This window comes from Salmo salar, chromosome 10 (assembly GCF_965601325.2).
Source record: "Salmo salar chromosome 10, fSalSal1, whole genome shotgun sequence".
Classification (NCBI taxonomy): Eukaryota; Metazoa; Chordata; class Actinopteri; order Salmoniformes; family Salmonidae; genus Salmo; species Salmo salar.
In genome coordinates, this window is record NC_138300.1 from 23,319,350 (window position 1) to 23,339,495 (window position 20,146).

Genomic DNA, 20,146 nt, shown 5'->3' on the forward strand with positions numbered 1-20,146 from the left:
CTGTATGTGTCCTTCCTGGTTCCAGGTCCCTCCTGGTCTGAGAGGTCAGGCCCATCTGAAGGTGTGGGGGAATCGCCACATTACTGAGGGGGGATATATCTTCCACAACTACACCACTGTCACTGTGGACAGCAAGGGCACAGCAGTCTTCATCCAGACGGATAAGCCAGTCTACAAGCCCAAACACAAAGGTCTCAATCTCCCAGGCCCTTTAAAAAAATATATATTTCACCTTTATTTAACCAGGTAGGCTAGTTTAGAACAAGTTATCATTTACAACTGCGACCTGGCCAAGATAAAGCAAAGCAGTTTGACACATACAACAACACAGAGTTACACATGGAATAAACAAACATACAGTCAATAATACAGTAGGAAAAAAGTCTATATACAGTGTGTGCAAATAGAGGTAAGATAAGGGAGGTAATGCAATAAATAGGCCATAGTGGCGAGGTAATTACGATATAGCAATTAAACACTGGAGTGATAGATGTGCAGAAGATGAATGTGCAAGTAGAGATACAGGGGTGCAAAGGAGCAAAATAAATAAATAAATACAGTATGGGGATGAGGTAGTTGGATGGGCTATTTACAGATGTGCTATGTACAGGTGCAATGATCTGTGAGCTGCTCTGACAGCTGGTGCTTGAAGTTAGTGAGGGAGATGAGTCTCCAGCTTCAGTGATTTTTGCAGTTCGTTCCAGTCATTGGTAGCAGAGAACTGAAAGGAAAGGCGGCCAAAGGAGGAATTGGCTTTGGGGGTGACCAGTGAAATATACCTGCTGGAGCACGTGTTGCAGGTGGTTGCTGCTATGGTGACCAGTGAATTGAGATAAGGCAGGGCTTTACCTAGCAAAGACTTGTAGATGACCTGGAGCCAGTGGGTTTGGCGACGAGTATGAAGCGAGGGCCAGCCAACAAGAGCGTACAGGTCGCAGTGGTGGGTAGTATATGGGGCTTTGGTGACAAAACGGATGGCACTGTGATAGACTGCATCCAATTTGTTGAGTAGAGTGTTGGTGGCTATTTTGTAAATGACATCGCCGAAGTCGAGGATCGGAAGGATAGTCAGTTTTACGTGGTTGGCAGCATTAGTGAAGGATGCTTTGTTTTGCGAAATAGGATGCCGATTCTAGATTTAATTTTGGATTGGAGATGCTTAATGTAGGTCTGGAAGGAGAGTTTACAGTCTAACCAGACACCTAGGTATTTGTTGTTGTCCACATATTCTATGTCAGAACCGTCCAGAGTAGTGATGCTGGACGGGCGGGCAGGTGCGGGCAGCGGTTGGTTGAAAAGCATGCATTAGTTTTACTTGCAGTTGGAGGCCACGGAAGGAGAGTTGTATGGCATTGAAGTGCGTCTGGAGGTTAGTTAGCACAGTATCCAAAAAAGGGCCAGAAGTATACAGAATGGTGTCGTCTGCGTAGTGGTGGATCAGAGAATCACCAGCAGCAAGAGCGACATCATTGATGTATACAGAGAAAAGAGTCGGCCCGAGAATTGAACCCTGTGGCACCCCCCTTAGAGACTGCCAGAGGTCCCGACAACAGGCCCTCCTATTTGACACACTGAACTCTATCAGAGAAGTAGTTGGTGAACCAGGCAAGGCAGTCATTTGAGAAACCAAGGCTGTTGAGTCTGCCGATAAGAATGTGGTGATTGACAGAGTCGAAAGCCTTGGCCAGGTCGATGAATACGACTGCACAGTATTGTCTCTTATAGATGGCAGTTATGATATCGTTTAGGACCTTGAGCGTGGCTGAGGTGCACCCATGACCAGCTCGGAAACCAGATTGCATAGCGGAGAAGGTATGGTGGGATTCGAAATGGTCGGTGATCTGTTTGTTAACTTGGCTTTCGAAGACCTTAGAAAGGCAGGGTAGGATAGATATAGGTCTGTAGCAGTTTGGGTCTAGAGTGTCTCCCCCTTTGAAGAGGCAGCTTTCCAATCTTTGGGGATCTCAGACGATACTAAAGAGAGGTTGAACAGGCTAGTAATAGGGGTTGCAACAATTCTTTGCAGATCATTTTAGAAAGAGAGGGTCCAGATTGTCTAGCCCAGCTGATTTGTAGGGGTCCAGATTTTGCAGCTCTTTCAGAACATCAGCTATTTGGATTTGGGGGAAGGAGAAATGGGGGAGGCTTGGGCGAGTTGCTGTGGGGGGTGCAGGGCAGTTGACCGGGGTAGGGGTAGACAGGTGGAAAGCATGGCCAGCCGTAGAAAAATGCTTATTGAAATTCTCAATTATAGTGGATTTATCGGTGGTGACAGTGTTTCCTAGCCTCAGTGCAGTGGGCAGCTGGGAGGAGGTGCTCTTATTCTCCATGGACTTTACAGTGTCCCAGAACCTTTTTGAGTTTGTGCTACAGGATGCAAATTTCTGTTAAAAAAGCTAGCCTTAGCTTTCCTAACTGCCTGTGTATATTTGTTCCTAACTTCCCTGAAAAGTTGCATATCACGGGGGCTATTTGATGCTAGTGCAGTACGCCACAGGGTGTTTTTGTGCTGGTCAAGGGCAGTCAAGTCTGGAGTGAACCAAGGGCTATATCTGTTCCTGGTTCTACATTTTTTGAATTCCATTTTGAATTTAGTATCAGCCATTGGCATAAACCTTCTACAGTAGATAGATTTACTCATAGGCCATTATGTCTTAATAGCAGCCCAGGAGAAAAGCTAATGACATGGATTGTCTATTCCACTCTACATAAAACAAATGCATTAAAGTGGGTAATAATCTGTTCCTCTCTCAATCCAGTGCTCATCAACGTGTACTCTGTCACTCCGGATCTGAGGCCGGCCAATGACAAGGTAATGCAACCAGTCTCTCACATCAAAGCCAAGACATCACACCCACTTACAGGAAATGGATGGGATATGAATTATGAGAATCAGGTGTGTTGACCTAATGTGTGTCAGTGGGCCTTGATGCCAAGCAGCTGGCCTCCTCTCTTTTGATGTGTACCGGCTTCAAATGAAGGGTGGCGGCATCATGCTAGTTTTACACACTTCTTTTTTCCAAGAACCCCTCAGAGGGGAGTGAAGTGGGGGAAACCTGGCCTGAGTGTACTAAATATACAGTAACCTATTTACCTCCACAAACCTTGTCATTTCTGTTGGAATTTTTGAAATGGCTCCAAATATACCATTGCCACTGTGTAGACAGTGTGTTTATTGATGGCTAGAGCTATAAAGGTCTGCTGCTGGCAATGGCTAACGATCACACTCACAGATGGATGATTGTTGGAGGGGGAGGAGATATTTTACCATGTGGCTGTGCAGTTTGTCTAATGTGTGTGCCAACCTTGACTCTTTTTTTCCATCTTCTTACCCTGGTTGCAGATTGAAGCCTACGTTGTGGTGAGTGGATGGAGAAGGACCACTTGGGCCGGGAGGGAGGGCCACGGACACTGGGGGTTTAGTGTCCCAACCCCAGGCAGAAGATTACAGGGCAGGGAAGGGCTCACTTTGATAACAGGCCTGTGCTCTGAGCCCCAGCCTGGACCCTGAAGCAGACCAACCTAACACTGAACATGAAAGGAACTGCTCTCTTTGACTCAGCTGCTCTCCCCTGCTGTTACTAGCTCCTCAATCGCTCTCCTTCTCTCTCTCCCCCACTCTCCGTCCATCTCATGTCCTCCAGTGCTCTGTCTGCGGTGGCTTTGTAGTGTAAATATGCTACTTGGTGTTAAGATTCCAGTAGAAGTTGTTGTATAAATGAACTCAGCTCAGGCGCTAAGAATAACTGTGTAGCTGTTGTGTTATTCTGTCACCTGCAGCCAGCAGACCAGCGGCCTTCTGGGTAGGGGAGTTTCTGTGAGAGTAGCTTTAATTACCTGATTGACAGCAGTTAGTGTTAGTCTTTCTCCTAGAGTCAGAGCCAGGCCAGTAAGAAGTATCTTACTGTAGGAGTGGGGGACATGGAGAGGTATCCCCAATATATGTATTTACATAACCGTTACATAACTTCACTCATGAGTACTTATGTAAGTTCATGCTGTTTTAGGGCAATCCCCCACAGCTTTCACGTAGGGAGAAACAGATTGATGCTTGTTTTGATGAAAGTAGAATCTCTTGATCAGCTGTGTATTCATACTCTGGATTGCAGGACCCAAGAGGATCTCGGATGATCCAGTGGAAAGGGCTTAAACCCCTCTGCTGCGGTGAGAGAAACTCCCTATGTTATCATGTGATGTTGACTGAGTCAAAAACACTGTTTTTTTACCCCTGCTTTTCTCCTCAGGGGTCGTCAACATGAGTTTCCCTCTCTCAGACCAGCCCGTGTTTGGAGAGTGGTTCATCTTTGTAGAGATGCAGGGACACACCTACAACAAGTCCTTTGAAGTGCAGAAGTATGGTGAGTTGATAACTGAGCGTGACCATTTATCCAGATTGGGATGTGGTTTGGGTTGAAAGGTTTTGGAACTCCAGCATGATTACATAACATAGATACGTTCAAAGACCCTTCTGTTTGAGGTGGTATTTCTAGGTTTGAACTGGGACTGTACAGTTGTCATGCCTCTCTTTGCATAATGTGGACTCCTCTCCCCCTGCTCCACACAGTGATGCCCAAGTTTGAGCTGGTGATAGACCCTCCACAGTACATCCAGGACCTCAACATGTGTGAACAGGCCACTGTGAGGGCCAGGTGAGTGACTGACTCACATCATTCACTTCAACATGCTCAATGTGATTTCCTAACACATATTGTTCTTTGAATATTAGAGAGGCAAAGTAGCACCTCTACTCTTGTTAAAACACAAACTACTTTTCTGTCTTTAGATATGTCTTTGGGAAGCCAGTGACCGGGAAGATGACAGTGAACATGACAGTGAATGGAGTTGGGTACTACCGGCATGAGGTGGGCCATCCTGTGGTCAAGACCATGGAGGTGAGTGAACCCTGCTGCAGTGCTGAAGAATCTAAAACTATCAGGAAAATGGAATCACATTTAACCCTTTTAGGATTCATTTCAGATATTTAACAGTCTGTCTGTTTCCTCCACTATTATTAGATCAAAGGCTCAGCGACCTTCAGCCTGTGTGTCAAAGACATGATGCCCCTGGATGTGGCTGATCATTTCCGGGGCACGGTGAACATGTGGGTGTCAGTGACCAGCAAGGACGGAGGGCGACAAACCATGTTCGATGATTCAACCCCAGTTCACAAGCAGCTTATCGACATCAAATACTCAAAGGACACTCGCAAACAGTTCAAGCCTGGCCTTCCCTACAAGGGAAAGGTAAGAGACAGCCAAAGGTATTCATATGATTGACTTCACATGACCTCTATCAAGGGAAGCTGGACTGTACAAGACGTGCGTTCACTTATGCGTCTCAATGCGAGAGACCTGACTGTCTGTCCCATTGTCCCCCAGGTAGAGGTAACTTACCCTGACGGTAGCCCAGCAGATGGGGTGCGGGTGCGTGTGAAGGCGGAGCTGACCCCTAAGGACAACGTGTACACCAGCGTGCTGACGTCCAGGGATGGCCAGGCCACGTTTGAGATCCCCTCCATTCCCAACTCTGCCCAGTACGTCTGGCTGGAGGTCAGTGGACCATGGAGGTGGAGAGATGTGGAGAGATGGAGGGAGGAGGACAAATAGAGGAAGGTGGACAGATAGCGGCTATTGGAGAGATGGGGGGAGGGGGTGGCGTGAGAGAGGGAGAGGTGGAGCGAGAGAGGGAGAGATAGAGGCAGAGGTGGAGAGATAGAGGGAGTGGAAATAGAGGGAGAGGTGGAGGTGGACATGGTTAGAGCTTAGTTAGCTTCTCATAAGAGCTATTCATAAAACCCGAGCTATCAGGATTTTGTTTGATAGGATTTTGCTTGATGTCATCATAGTCCAGAGAGTGGGATGTATTGGTGGGTTAAATCCTGTTGTGTGTTGTGCCCCAGACCAAGGTGACAGCCATAGATGGCCGTCCAGCTGGAGACCAGTACCTCCCCAGCTACCTGTCCATCAGCAGCTGGTACTCCCCCAGCAAGTGTCACATTCAGATCCAGAGCCTCAGCGCTCCTCTCAAGGTAGGCACTCCACTCGACTTATCATTACTTTACTGGCATTACAGATCATCAGGTCTCCAACACCATCGTTGAGACATGGGCCACATATCATATACAGACTGTATGTAAACAGTAATCACATGGTACTTCTAATACTATTATGATCCTTATGATGTCCCTAGGGTAATAGTGGTGTGTGTTTTTGTGTGTTTAGATCGGTCAAGAGGCTGAGGTCACTTTGAAGTCCACCTGTCCCTGTAACTTCACCCTCCACTATGAGATCGCCTCCAGAGGAAACATCGTCCAGTCCGGCCAGCAGCAGCCCAACGCTACAGCCCACAGAAGCAAGAGGGCAGCGGTCACCTTTGACAAGAACATCCACACCACCACGCCACCCAGTGGCTCTGGTTAGTACTATAGAGTCTCATAATGAAGAGCGGAGGATTTTGACCAATGGACACCATGTTTGCACCAAACGTTTCAATGCATTCTGCTAAGAATGCATAGAGGACAGTTGGTCAAACTCTGTACATATTTAGCTCTGAATCCCCCCTCTCTGTCTCTTCCACCCCTTGTCTCCTCTCTCCCTTTACCCTCTCTTTCTCTTCCCATGCCCTCTAGGTCCGGCAGCCTCCTCCCCGCAGGGTGAGACAGACAGCTGTATGATGGTGCTGCGTTTCCCAGTGACCCACTCCATGGCGCCCCTCAGCCGCCTCCTGGTCTACTATGTGAAAGAGAATGGAGAGGGCGTCACTGACAGTCTACAGATCCCTGTACAGCCCAGCTTTGAGAACCAGGTACCGTACAGGACGTCCCTCTCTGAGTCCTTGCATCCCTCAATGTGCACTGTACACACAGTCCTACCTGTACACACAGTCCTACCTGTACACACAGTCCTACCTGTACACACAGTCCTACCTGTACACACAGTCCTACCTGTACACACAGTCCTACCTGTACACACAGTCCTACCTGTACGGACAGTCCTACCTGTACATACAGTAGCTGTAAGAATGATAGGTAGGTCTATCATGGTTGCCAGTTTGTCCCTGATTTAGCCAACTCATGCCAGACAACAAAGGAGTTGGCTAAAGCAGAAACAGACTGGCAACCAGGCCATGTTCAGTTTGGGATAGGGCTGGGCGATATGGCCTAAAAATCCTATCTCGATTATTGATTTTATTTTTATTTTTCAAAAAATATGTTTTGCTGTACAATTAAAGGTAAAATACACTGCATGTCAAACAGTCAGCAATAATCAAATTAATTCAGGGCTTGTGAAATGATACCTAAACTAAATATAAGCCTTACAAAACCATAAGACCCACTAATTCTTTCATTATTTAAAATATATGCTTTTTTTCCAATAATCAGTGATCTGGCATTCAGGTCAGTCTATGAAAAGGCCCTTTTTGTTACCAATTTAACCTGAACCATGCATAATGCACATTCACTAATAATGACTAACTTCTTGAAACAGGCATTATAGAAAATTAACACAGGTCTCATAAAAAATATCTCAAGCACAAGCCCACGTGCTAGTGAGTATCCAGCTAATATTTCTATTTGAAGTTTAGCCGACTTGGATCTAGTTGCTAGCTGACAAGGTAGAACAGTGTGTCTCCAGCTGTTGGAACAGAATGCTAGCCTGTCCACTTTGTTCAGATGTTGAAATCAAGTGGCCTACCTTATTTCTCAGAATGAGAACGAGTTGCCAATTTCTTATAGAAATGCATCTTTTTATACGTATTGCACATTTATAAAACACAGACTAGACAGCTAGTATAACAGTCTTTGGCAGAAATGCTGCTATAGTGGTACTGCAATGGCGCGCGACAAACTGAGCATTCATTTTCCAGAACCAATGTGCATCAATACTCCTCTTTTAGTAGTGTCTGTTTTGCATGCAATTTGAGTAGTTGAGACATAAAAAGGGTTAACTTCTCCTCTGTTACAATAAAATGCCTCAATGTGTTTCGGTGTCCATGTGACCAATTCTGTTGGACCAAACATCAAATGCAAATAGCGAGTTGAAACCGCTTGTCAGAGAGGAAGAAGTGATCTCTCATCTTTGTTGTTGTGAGTGGCAGGAGAGGGGCTTGGTGTGTGTGTGTGCGTGTGTGTAAGCGTAAGCAGAAGGAAGAGGCGAAGCAAGAGGTTTCACTCTTGCCAAAATCTGTCCAAAATATGCCCAATGTGTTTCTATGGGTTTATTTTGGACCTAAGCTTGTCACCTGCCTTCCTGCCTTTGGGACAACGACTCCAATTGTTAGGGCGGAGACATGAGAATCTCGTCATTATATACAGATCTCTGGTGTAAATGTGAAGTTGCACACAGCACAGAAGGCGGGAAAGAGACAAGAGGAGACCAAAAAGACAACATGAGAACAAGCGGAACATAAACGCTCATAAAAACGGAAAATAACAAAACCTTGATTCTTGCGATACAGGCATTTGGAATATCGCGCAGCCCTAGTTTGGGATGACTGAGACATTACCCACTGTTTGTGTGTAGTTGACTGAAGTCTCATGCTAGTGCCAGTGAGTCCCTGTAAACAACCAGCTGTATTGGCCCATGAGCTCCCCAGTTGTTGGCTGCATTAGGCCGGCTGGGTTAACTCCTTCCCTGAAGTATTTACTGCTCCCTGGTATGCAATCAATGAGGTAGGGAGGTGTGTGTGTGACTACCTGCATGGACATGATTAGACAGAGACTGTGTGTGTGTGTGTGTGTGTGTGTGTGTGTGTGTGTGTGTGTGTGTGTGTGTGTGTGTGTGTGTGTGTGTGTGTGTGTGTGTGTGTGTGTGTGTGTGTGTGTGTGTGTGTGTGTGTGTGTGTGTGTGTGTGTGTGTGTGTGTGTGTGTGTGTGTGTGTCTACCTGCATGGACATGATTAGACAGAGACTGTGTGTGTGTGTGTGTGTGTGTGTGTGTGTGTGTGTGTGTGTGTGTGTGTGTGTGTGTGTGTGCGCGCGTGTGCACGCATGCGGGGTCATGACAGGCAGGATGATGAGGGGTTAGGTTAGGAGCTGGAAAAAGGAGGTCAGCGGAACACATAAAGGGCTAAAGTTTAGAGCTGTCATTGTCCATCTTCAGGCCTTGCGTTTAACTGTTGACTCCTGACCATAAATACATCATCATGGCTATGGGTCTCACAGGAACTCTCATCTGTATCTTTGTTTGTCTGTAGGTGTCTGTCTCTCTGTCTACCAATGAGTCGATGCCAGGTGACCCTATCAGTATGCGTGTCACTGGTGAGAAGGGCTCCTGCGTGTGTGTCGCCACTGTGGACAAGAGCCTCTACCTTCTCAAGCCAGACTTCCAGCTCAGTCCAGACAAGGTTTGTCTCCCTCCATCTTACCTTGTTTCTAATCTTTAGTACCACTTAACTACATTCGAACAGGATAATAATGTAAGCCATCCATGTCCACTGTTCTGTAGGTGTTTAAAGAACTGGCAGACTTTGATGTGTCCGATGGCTTTGGAGTCCCCAAAGACGACGGGCACTTCTGGTGGCCGGGGCTGTCGTCTAAGCGACGGAGGCGTTCTTCAGTGTTCCCCTGGCACTGGGACATCACTAAAGATGCCCGCTTCGCCTTCACGGTGAGAACAACGCCCAATCACCAGTCATTAGGCGTAGCATAAGATCCTAAGTCTAGCGTTTTTACAATGTGTGTCTGTGATGTGTAAAAGGAGACTGGTCTCGTGGTGATGACTGACATGGTGACCCTGAACCACAGACAGACTGGAGGGATGTACACAGACGAGGCCGTTCCTGCCTTTCAGCCTCACACATCCACACTGGTGGCAGCCATGCACTCGCGCACTGTGCCCAGGTAGCTACACATACAGTATAACGCCAGGTTTTTGCCCATTAGAACTTGTCAATGTGCCCACTATTCTGAACAAGAAACTGGACTGTTGGGATTGGGACCATAAATATTTAGGACTTTACTCTTCAAATGACTTCACCCTTGAGATGAACATTACACACATGTGCTTTAAATGTCAGCGTGGGTTTAAAAACAATCCATTTTCCAATTACAGGTTATTGCATCCAGATCCATAATGGAAGGCCTTTATTGATGTCAGGTTGTGTTGTTTTGGTTGCAGAGCCGAGAAGCGCAGACGGACATTCTTCCCTGAGACGTGGGTGTGGCACTGCGTCAATGTCAGGTACAGGAACACCCACATCGTCTGTGTGTGCGTGCGTGTCTGTGTGTATGAGTCTGGGTAAAAGATTGAAAGGAATGTAAGTCTTATTTATTAATTGCTTGTTTTTCTAAAGTCTCCCAACCTTGCCAGCAGGCATACCAGCTAAGATAGTTAGACAAGCTAGCTACTCTAACTTGAAATGGCTTCTTGGAATGGGTTTTGGAGATTGGGAACCTATCTGAGCTAGCTTAAAGCCAACTTCATAAAATTGCTAGGTGGCTTGTAGTATTACAGAGAAATGACAACAAAAGAAAAAAATTAAATATATATACATATACTTTTTGGGTCAAATCTGAGGATGGCACGTGCCCCTGTGCCCCCTATGGGTATGACACCTGTGTGTCTGAATGCATTTGTGTGTGTGTGTGTGTGTGTTTGAGAAAGTGGGTGGAGATGGTCTCAGCTGCATCAGATTGTGGGTATTTAATTGGGATTTGGTGGTGTTCCAGATCTGTGAGGATGGAGGAGTGGGAGGGGTAAGGGAGCACATATTTGAGAGGGGGATATTTCACCACTGCACTTTCTCCCAGTGGGTGTGAATGTGGCCCATTTAAGCAGGGTTGTCTTGGAACACACGTCGGCTTTCTCAACAGCTCCTGCCATTCATTTCCAGCCAATATAAATGAACTGGCCATAGATTTCCATATGCTTGATTCCTTTGGGCAGAGTTATGTTCTGCCTAATTTCCTATTCAATCCAACGCTTTGATTTCCCTTATTGAGTGTATCAAAGTAATTTTGGGTTGACTTTGATCAAAAGGCAGTGCGTTAGTAATTTCCGAGAACGCCTATTATGCCCTGTGAAAGCCGGCCAAAACCAACGTCAGTATTGGTAGCCAACAATGATCTCACTAATTTACAGCTTTACTGAACACCTGCCTGTTTTTCACACCTATGTATTGCAATGTGTTATGGGCAGAATATTACTTAGTTATAGGTGTTTCCCAGATGAGACACATATTAGATCAATCCCCTTCATTCCCATAACGTGGTCTTGTTCCAAACATTAGTCTGAAACAGTGTTTTCTATGGGGTCATGATTAGAGAACATTGTTTGTTGGAATGGTGCATTAGCTTTTGAGTAAAAATGTTCCACCCAAATCTGTTTTGGCAGTGATGTCACCGGTGAAGCTGAGTTACGATTGGACGTTCCAGACTCCATTACCACCTGGGTGACAGAGGCCATTGGCTTGTCAGAGGAGAAGGGGCTGGGCCTTGCCAAGAGTGCGGAGCTTCGTACCTTCAAGCCCTTCTTCGTAGACTTCACCCTCCCCTACGGTGTGATACGTGGGGAGCAGACCAAAGTACCGCTGACTGTTTACAACTACCTGTCTACCTGCGCAGAGGTGAGGGGGCGAAAGAAGGGGTGGATCCTAAACCATGACCACCACAAGGAAATATGTACGCTTGGAGTAGAGAAATCTGGTCCTAAGATGACCATAAGTGTGTCCATCCTCCTGTTTACAGAGATGACATCATGATGTTGGCAGATGAGCCTGTTGAAGGGCTATGCATGGTGTGCTTTAATGTCATGTTAGGTGATTCTGTAAGCCAATGGAGCCCTGCCTTTGATGTCTGCCTGAAAACATGTGATTCTTATATTTCCTGCAAAGTTATTTACGACTTCTAGCGTGTGGATAAAGAACAGTGAAACAATCTGACTGCATTACCGAGCCCTCTGCGAAATTTGGACGATGGGTGGAACTTAATCCTTCAGGGAGCCTTAGAGCCATGAGTCAGTCAGCATGGAAAATGTGCAATGTGATTCGAAATTCCCCAAAATACTTTAAGAGCTTTGAGGAGGTCACGCTACATGAAGGGACGAAACGGAGAGCAGATATGACGCAATCATGTCTTGTCAGAAGAAATCCATATCTGTTGCGCTAATGCAGGGCCTTCCTGTGTGTGTGTGTGTGTGTGTGTCTCCCTCTCTCTCCATCTTGCTCAGGTTTATGTCAAAGTCACCGTTCCCAAAGGCATCAAGTTTGTGGGTCACCCTGGGAAGCATCACCTGACCAGGAAGAAATGTGTGGCTCCTGGAGAGGCCACACCCACATCCATAGTGCTGTCCTTCACTGAGCTGGGAGCGGCCAACATCACAGGTTATTCCATCTAGTCAGTTACTGGGGAACCCCTGGGGAAGAGTTCCAAGTTCTCTCATAGTTCTTACGGTTCCGGAAATCCTCAGTTTTCTGATGTTGTAAGCGTATTGCTAGTAACTCTTGAAGTTTGGGATTTGATTGATAGGATATTGCAGGTTGGTATGGTATGCCCAAGAGGTTCCATGCTGCTAAAAGACCTGACGCTTAAGGCGTCCGCATTCTTCCCAGACGAAACAGTTCGGAAGAGTTTGTGCATATATTATGACGACATTGCGAAGTACTGCACCAAACATCTTAGTTAGATGTAAAATTGCGCGACTAAGATTTCCTCTGCAAAAACGTCAAACTTCTTGAGTTATCTTAGATTAATTGGACTATTTTGAGGAAATGTATACTGGCTACGGCCTCTCAAATTGGACAATGAGTACTATTGCCGCTTTTTTCTCGCAAAGGTCTTTTAAGGGAGTGTGCGAGCACACTCGTTCGGTTCGCCTAGCCACCAGCCAAACTGAAGCATGCTGACGCCTTTATGTGATCTGGTCATCCAGCGATACAAACAGTCCCATCAAAGGTACAAAGCAGGCCACCAGCAGGGGAGCAGCCGGGGCCTTGCACTGACACTCAGTGGCATGTTGATGAGTTTTCAGGTCACTGGTGGTCAATGGGCCCCCCACGGCTCTCTCTCTCCCCTGGCCCCTAGTCTTTCCCTTTCACTACACACATACAAAGAGAACACATTGGCACACAGCCACATCTCCAATGTGCTCCTCTGCAAAGGGAACTACATGTTCTTTGACAACCATGATTTGTGTTGTTGGGCAATGTGGGATTGTGTTGTTGATAGATGTATTACAAAACTATTTCATTAACATAACTATGTTTTCTTCAAATAGCATTCTTCACGGGATAGTCTTTTGGCTGCTTGTTTGGTTTATTGTATACAGTACATTTGTACTTAAAATGTATGCAATAAAAGTCCTACTTAGTGGGAACTTACAAGCAAAAAACCCATCCTGATATACAGTATGGTGAGGTGAAGTATGTCTCTGTTTTTCCTGCCGTAGCACGGGCCATTGCCTATAGTGAGCCGGGCTGCTGCTTAGATGGACTCCAGTCAACTAAAACAGGCAAAAACATAGATGACCTGGAGGACCGGAGGACCCCCATTGGCCTTGACTATGTCCGAAGGAGTGTCCTGGTGGAGGTATGAGAAATGGGGGAGAGACTGCCTGGGGAGAGAGCTGAGATGGGGAGCAGATGCTTGCTGTACCATGTACTGTCATTAGAGAGAGTGATGTCAGCTCTAACATGTTGTTTCTCCCCCTACAGCCAGAGGGCCTGCCCAGACAGTACACCTACAGTGTCTTCTTCTGCCCCAACGGTCAGTATACAGTTATATGCGCGACTATTGCATCTTGCCTATGCCGCTCGGCCATCAATCATCCATATATTTATATGTACATATTCTTATTCCATCCCTTTACATTTGTGTGTATAAGGTAGTTGTTGTGGAATTGTTAAATTACTTGTTAGATATTACTGCACTGTCGGAACTAAAAGCACTATGTGTATGTGACCAATACAAATTGATTTGATATATGTTGTACTGTAGTACTACATGGGTATAAGAGCAAATACATTTTAAGTGTTACCCAATACCTTTCTGCCTCTACAGTCTGGTTTATTTTCTGCACTGGGCCACAATTGAATGTGAATCTGACATTTCCATTCTCAGAGCGAATCCACATCTCCACACCCAACAAGTATGAGTACCAGTACGTGAAGAAGCCGGCCAAGATGACTCACTTTGAGGTGGCAGTGAAGACCCACAACGATGCCCATTTTGCCCTCTCACCCAGCCCCCACGACTGTGCTGAGATGGTGGAGATTGTACTGGGGGGCAGACAGAACACCCGCTCTTGGATCTCTCTGGGCAAGATGGGTGAACCAGTGGTCAGCTCCCCCACCCCGGGCATCCTCTCCTGGGATGAGTTCCGCAGCTTCTGGGTCAGCTGGAAGGGTGGCGTGGTGCAGGTGAGAGGAGGGGGGTGGTCATGCCTAGTTCTCTTGTTTATTGTAGCATCTATTCTATTTAATGAGTTCTGGGATTTGTGTCCTCAAATGAATCCTATACAGATCCACTGTGGCATCTCCAACATAGAGCCCCAGTCAGTCACTCAGACAGTCACTCAGTCAGTCAGCAAGTCAGGGCTTGAGGTAGAGTATAGTAGTGAGTTGGGGTAGTAAGTTAGAGAGGGAGTGTTTGACTGGGCAGGCACAGGGGCTGTGTAGTCAAGAGGACTGGCGCCACTTTTAATGACATGCCTGTGAGGTCACGCTTAATGGGCTGGACACTCTGTGATCTGTGGCGTCCGCATGGCGCTGCCTGGCACACGGGCCTGAACCCTGCATTAGCCTCGTACCATTCACCAAAGGGAGCAATTAAAACCTTGCACTAGAACCCAGTATGGCCCAATAAGATTCATTTATTTTTCTAGTGACTGATTGCATTTCATTTTCAGCTCTGCATGGTCTTTGGTTTAATGTGATTACAAAATGCCTAGAAATACCCATGGTGCCATCTGTTCATTTGGAACTACGGATTGAGTGGATGTAGGAAAAAGGTGATGCAGACTGCTGTTGCCAACTCTTGGAAATGTACTTTATGTGTGCCTAGGATTTGAAATGCAAAAGCAACCCAAACGGCTTTTTAAGTAGTATCTTATTGGTTTCCAGTATTTTACTATTGACTTTAAGCCACAGGGGCTTCCTCTATAGAGCATTAGCAAACACTTATTTCTATCATGTTATTAGATATTCATTTAATCAGGGTGAAATTCAGGACCACATTTATATCGCGTGAGGCTTTTATTTGAACCTGGCAAAAACCAAGTCACTACACACTGTTTTAACAACCATAGAATTTGAATTACAACATCCTGGTTTATCTCTCTGAGTTTGACCAGTACTCGAGGTAGAAGTTGCCCTTAAGCACAGATTTAGAATCAGATACCTTACCCTCAATCCTAATCATTAGGTCAATGGAAGACACCTGACCCTGCATCAGTGATTAGGGACAACTTCACTCTTTCACTCCAGTCAAAAACCTCAAATCTCTCAAATCGATCTCTGATAGGTCGGACATGGTTTGCAGCCATCCAATGAGTCGGTGATCCTACAGTGGTCTGGCCCCCTCCCTGGCCAGGTGCGTCACATAGGTTTCTCCACGGGCTGGGGTTCGGTGGGTGAGTTTAAGATCTGGAGGAAGGAGGACTCTGATGAGAACCACAACGAGGCCTTCACCCTGGGTGTCCCTCACAACGTGGTGCCTGGCTCTGAGACCGCCACTGCCTCCATGATAGGTGAGGAGGGACACCATTTATTTGTCATCCTTCTCAAAGACCTATCATTTCCATTATCTGAATGTCTGCTTCTCCTCCTCCTATTCACTTTGACATACCTTGTCCATGTGGTTAATTAGAGTTGGAATTAATCGTTTCTCTATGAATGACATTTGATGAAACAGTTGTAACCTAGCATTTGTAATACTGTTGACCCTGCAGCTGTGTTGAAGAAGATATGTTATCTTAATGAAACAAACTTTATGTGAGGCAGTGTAGCAGTGTTGCTGAACAGTTTCTGTATTGTGTTTTGTGATGTGTCAGGAGATGTGATGGGCCCCACCCTCAACAACCTGGACAAGCTGCTGCGGCTGCCCTTCGGCTGTGGGGAGCAGAACATGATCCACTTCGCCCCCAATGTTTTTGTCCTCAAGTACCTGCAGAAGACCAGGCAGCTCAGCCCTGAGGTGGAGGCTGAGGCCACAGACTACTTGCTGCAAGGTAACCACCGGAGAGATCAAGTAGTTCAAGGGCTTTGAGACCTAGGGCCAAATCCTACCTTGAGAACCTTGAGATATTCCCGTTGGGTGATGTCAGTTACCCCTGTGAAGATCATCTTATAAAGTCAATGCATTTACTGTCCACTTAGTTCTAAAACAGTGTTTCTCTGATATTCACCAAGGGCCCAGATTCACAAAATTTTCTTAAGAAGAAATTTCTTCTTAACTGCCATTTTTTCCTTAACTATAGACTTAAGAAGAAGGTTAAGAAAGGTTTATATTCCTCAAAAGGTTATTGGAAATGTTATTGCGCTATTTCTTATGTTTCTTCTCCTTAAGCAAAAAGTTAAGAAGTCATTAGATTCTTGAAAATAAAGTTATTGGAAATGTTGTAGTCCCGTATAGCTCAGTTGGTAGAGCATGGTGTTTGCAACACCAGGGTTGTGGGTTCGATTCCCACGGGGGACCAGTACGGAGAAAAAATGTATGAAATGTATGCATTCACTACTGTAAGTTGCTCTGGATAAGAGCGTCTGCTAAAATGTAATGTAAAATGTTGTTAATTCCAAGATAGCTAAACTCAGGGCAGTGAGAAAAAAAGCTCATGAAAGCAACTGAACATGTTTTATTCACTCAGACTTCCTCTGAAAGTTTCAGTGTTGATTATTTTAAACCCAAGAACATGTTTTAGAACAGTAATCTCAGAAAGAAATATGCTAACATGATAGCTAGCAAAAATGGGTGCTTAGCAACAAACATCTTAAGAAAATGTGTAAGAAGATGTTTGAGAAGTTCTTAAGAAAATCATTACATCTTAAGATATTGTTGAGGAATTGCACTTACAAACTATCTTATGAACTTTTTTTTCTCTTAAGAATCTTACGTTTTTGCGTAGGAAGTGTTTTGTGAATCTGGACACTGGTTTGGATAGCAGTATTAATGAAAAAGTACTTTAGCATCAACCCACTAATTCCCTCTCCCCTGTACTATCCCAGGGTACCAGAGACAGCTGACCTATAAGCGCCAAGATGGATCCTACAGTGCCTTTGGAGAGAGGGACTCCTCTGGAAGCATGTGGTCAGTCCTCTACTCTTTCCTTAGGTTTACATCCCTCAGTAAGTCCTCTACTCTTTCCATAGGTTTACATCCCTCAGTAAGTCCTCTACTCTTTCCTTAGGTTTACATCCCTCAGTAAGTCCTGTACTCTTTCCTTAGGTTTACATCCCTCAGTAAGTCCTCTACTCTTTCCTTAGGTTTACATCCCTCAGTAAGTCCTGTACTCTTTCCTTAGGTTTACATCCCTCAGTAAGTCCTCTACTCTTTCCTTAGGTTTACATCCCTCAGTAAGTCCTCTACTCTTTCCTTAGGTTTACATCCCTCAGTAAGTCCTCTACTCTTTCCTTAGGTTTACATCCCTCAGTAAGTCCTGTACTCTTTCCTTAGGTTTACATCCCTCAGTAAGTCCTCTACTCTTTCCTTAGGTTTACATCCCTCAGTAAGTCCTCTACTCTTTCCTTAGGTTTACATCCCTCAGTAAGTCCTCTACTCTTTCCTTAGGTTTACATCCCTCAGTAAGTCCTCTACTCTTTCCTTAGGTTTACATCCCTCAGTAAGTCCTCTACTCTTTCCTTAGGTTTACATCCCTCAGTAAGTCCTCTACTCTTTCCTTAGGTTTACATCCCTCAGTAAGTCCTCTACTCTTTCCTTAGGTTTACATCCCTCAGTAAGTCCTCTACTCTTTCCATAGGTTTACATCCCTCAGTAAGTCCTCTACTCTTTCCTTAGGTTTACATCCCTCAGTAAGTCCTCTACTCTTTCCTTAGGTTTACATCCCTCAGTAAGTCCTCTACTCTTTCCTTAGGTTTACATCCCTCAGTAAGTCCTCTACTCTTTCCTTAGGTTTACATCCCTCAGTAAGTCCTCTACTCTTTCCTTAGGTTTACATCCCTCAGTAAGTCCTCTACTCTTTCCTTAGGTTTACATCCCTCAGTAAGTCCTCTACTCTTTCCTTAGGTTTACATCCCTCAGTAAGTCCTCTACTCTTTCCTTAGGTTTACATCCCTCAGTAAGTCCTCTACTCTTTCCTTAGGTTTACATCCCTCAGTAAGTCCTCTACTCTTTCCTTAGGTTTACATCCCTCAGTAAGTCCTCTACTCTTTCCTTAGGTTTACATCCCTCAGTAAGTCCTCTATTCTTTCCTTAGGTTTACATCCCTCAGTAAGTCCTCTACTCTTTCCTTAGGTTTACATCCCTCAGTAAGTCCTCTACTCTTTCCTTAGGTTTACATCCCTCAGTATGTCAGTTCACTCCCGATGGTACATAGTTTAAAACTGCATACCGCTCCTCCACTTACCCTGACCTGAAGTGGATTATTGACAGAAACAATGGGAGCTCTTATCAGTAACATTGTATACGCATGTTCATCATTCATACCCTCATATTCCTGTGTTTAAATCGGTCTGAGTTATGCTCGCTGAGTGTTTATTTAATGTTTACACATCCCTGGAGGCAGGCAGGCGGCCACGACCATGTCATAATATTTGGAATAGTGAATACGGAGCGAATGAGAGGCTCCAATGTTCTGCTTGCATATTCGGGCCACTTGCATACCTTCAGGGTGATTTATTAGTTGATGTGGGTATTATGATATTTAATAGAGCTCAGACTGTGAAACAGTAGGTTAAATAAACCCAGGAGAATCATACACAAACTTCTAATTGGTTCCCAAGGCAGCCGTGGGGCTCCAGTAAGCTATTTGCTGTTAAAGAGGGTTAATGCATATGGAACAGAATAGCCTCTGGTTGGCCCAGCGGCGAAGTAGCACCTCTGTATGTAGGCTACACTGACCCCCCCCCCCCCCCCCCCCCCCAATCTCCTCCTCAGACCCCTACTACCACTGGAAACACAGGAGCTTGCTAGGCTCTAGGCCATTTAACGAAAAAAGCATTTTGACTTTCGACATGCCCTAGAAACTGGAACTAGGGCATGTCTTGTCCAAAACAATTGAATCACTGCTCTGGTGTAATTGGTAATATCATTCAACTTTTCCATGAAAACCCTTGAAACCTCCATATGCGGGAAGAGGATATTAAGAAGATATGAAGTGTAACGGTCATAATAGTGTAAGCGTCGGTTTTGGAGCCACAGGCCACATGGCAGGACACAGATGTTGAACCTTATGTAAACCTGTAGCAACAAACACTTTATTAATCCATCAGCTTGGTGTTTATATGTCAGAACAACCCACCTTTTGTTTGGCCTCCAGAGTTAGTCATTCGTTCAGGTCATTTATGGGCAGGTAAACAGCGTTCTTAATGCAGTGTTAATGTATTCCAGTTGTAAATTGTATCTAAGCGGAAATTGCAGGGCCTAATGAAAAGATTGTACATAATGACACAGGCAGTAATGTCTCCATAGGCTAATGCTGGGTCTGGGTGATGCCAAGGCACTTAGCCCTGCTCTACTCTTCTCTACTCTGCTCTGCTCTACTCTACTCTACTCTACTGTTCTCTACTCTGCTCTACTCTACTCTGGTCTACTCTACTCTGCTCTACTCTACTCTGGTCTACTCTACTCTACTCTTTTCTACTCTGCTCTACTCTGCTCTACTCTACCCTGCTCTACTCTACCCTGCTCTACACTGCTCTACACTGCTCTACTCTGGTCTACTCTACTCTGGTCTATTCTACTCTACTCTACTCTGCTCTACTCTACTCTGGTCTACTCTACTCTGCTCTACTCTATTCTGGTCTACTCTACTCTGGTCTACTCTACTCTGGTCTACTCTGCTCTTCTCTACTGTACTCTGGTCTACTCTACTCTGCTCTACTCTACTCTGCCCTGCTCTACACTGCTCTACTCTGGTCTACTCTACTCTGCTCTACTCTACTCAGCTCTGGTCTACTCTACTCTACTCAGCTCTGGTCTACTTTACTCTACTCTACTCTGCTCTGCTCTACTCAGCTCTGGTCTACTCTACTCTGC

At 45.4% G+C, this 20,146-nt stretch overlaps 1 protein-coding gene across 1 annotated transcript in view; it reads left to right on the forward strand.

Annotated features, from left to right (window-relative positions):
• Positions 1–20,146, forward strand: part of LOC106613471 (C3 and PZP-like alpha-2-macroglobulin domain-containing protein 8) — a 44,214-nt gene that overhangs the window by 4,550 nt on the left and 19,518 nt on the right. The window contains exons 4-27 of the mRNA XM_045687515.2: positions 26–191; positions 2,760–2,812; positions 3,344–3,361; positions 4,110–4,164; positions 4,245–4,358; positions 4,565–4,649; positions 4,784–4,892; positions 5,016–5,243; positions 5,379–5,549; positions 5,900–6,028; positions 6,222–6,414; positions 6,629–6,804; positions 9,196–9,345; positions 9,447–9,608; positions 9,699–9,841; positions 10,119–10,181; positions 11,334–11,565; positions 12,168–12,321; positions 13,386–13,525; positions 13,651–13,702; positions 14,057–14,355; positions 15,458–15,683; positions 15,987–16,163; positions 17,158–17,239. Coding sequence (XP_045543471.1) covers positions 26–191; positions 2,760–2,812; positions 3,344–3,361; positions 4,110–4,164; positions 4,245–4,358; positions 4,565–4,649; positions 4,784–4,892; positions 5,016–5,243; positions 5,379–5,549; positions 5,900–6,028; positions 6,222–6,414; positions 6,629–6,804; positions 9,196–9,345; positions 9,447–9,608; positions 9,699–9,841; positions 10,119–10,181; positions 11,334–11,565; positions 12,168–12,321; positions 13,386–13,525; positions 13,651–13,702; positions 14,057–14,355; positions 15,458–15,683; positions 15,987–16,163; positions 17,158–17,239 — 3,377 coding nt within the window. The remainder of the gene's footprint in view (positions 1–25; positions 192–2,759; positions 2,813–3,343; positions 3,362–4,109; positions 4,165–4,244; positions 4,359–4,564; positions 4,650–4,783; positions 4,893–5,015; positions 5,244–5,378; positions 5,550–5,899; positions 6,029–6,221; positions 6,415–6,628; positions 6,805–9,195; positions 9,346–9,446; positions 9,609–9,698; positions 9,842–10,118; positions 10,182–11,333; positions 11,566–12,167; positions 12,322–13,385; positions 13,526–13,650; positions 13,703–14,056; positions 14,356–15,457; positions 15,684–15,986; positions 16,164–17,157; positions 17,240–20,146) is intronic.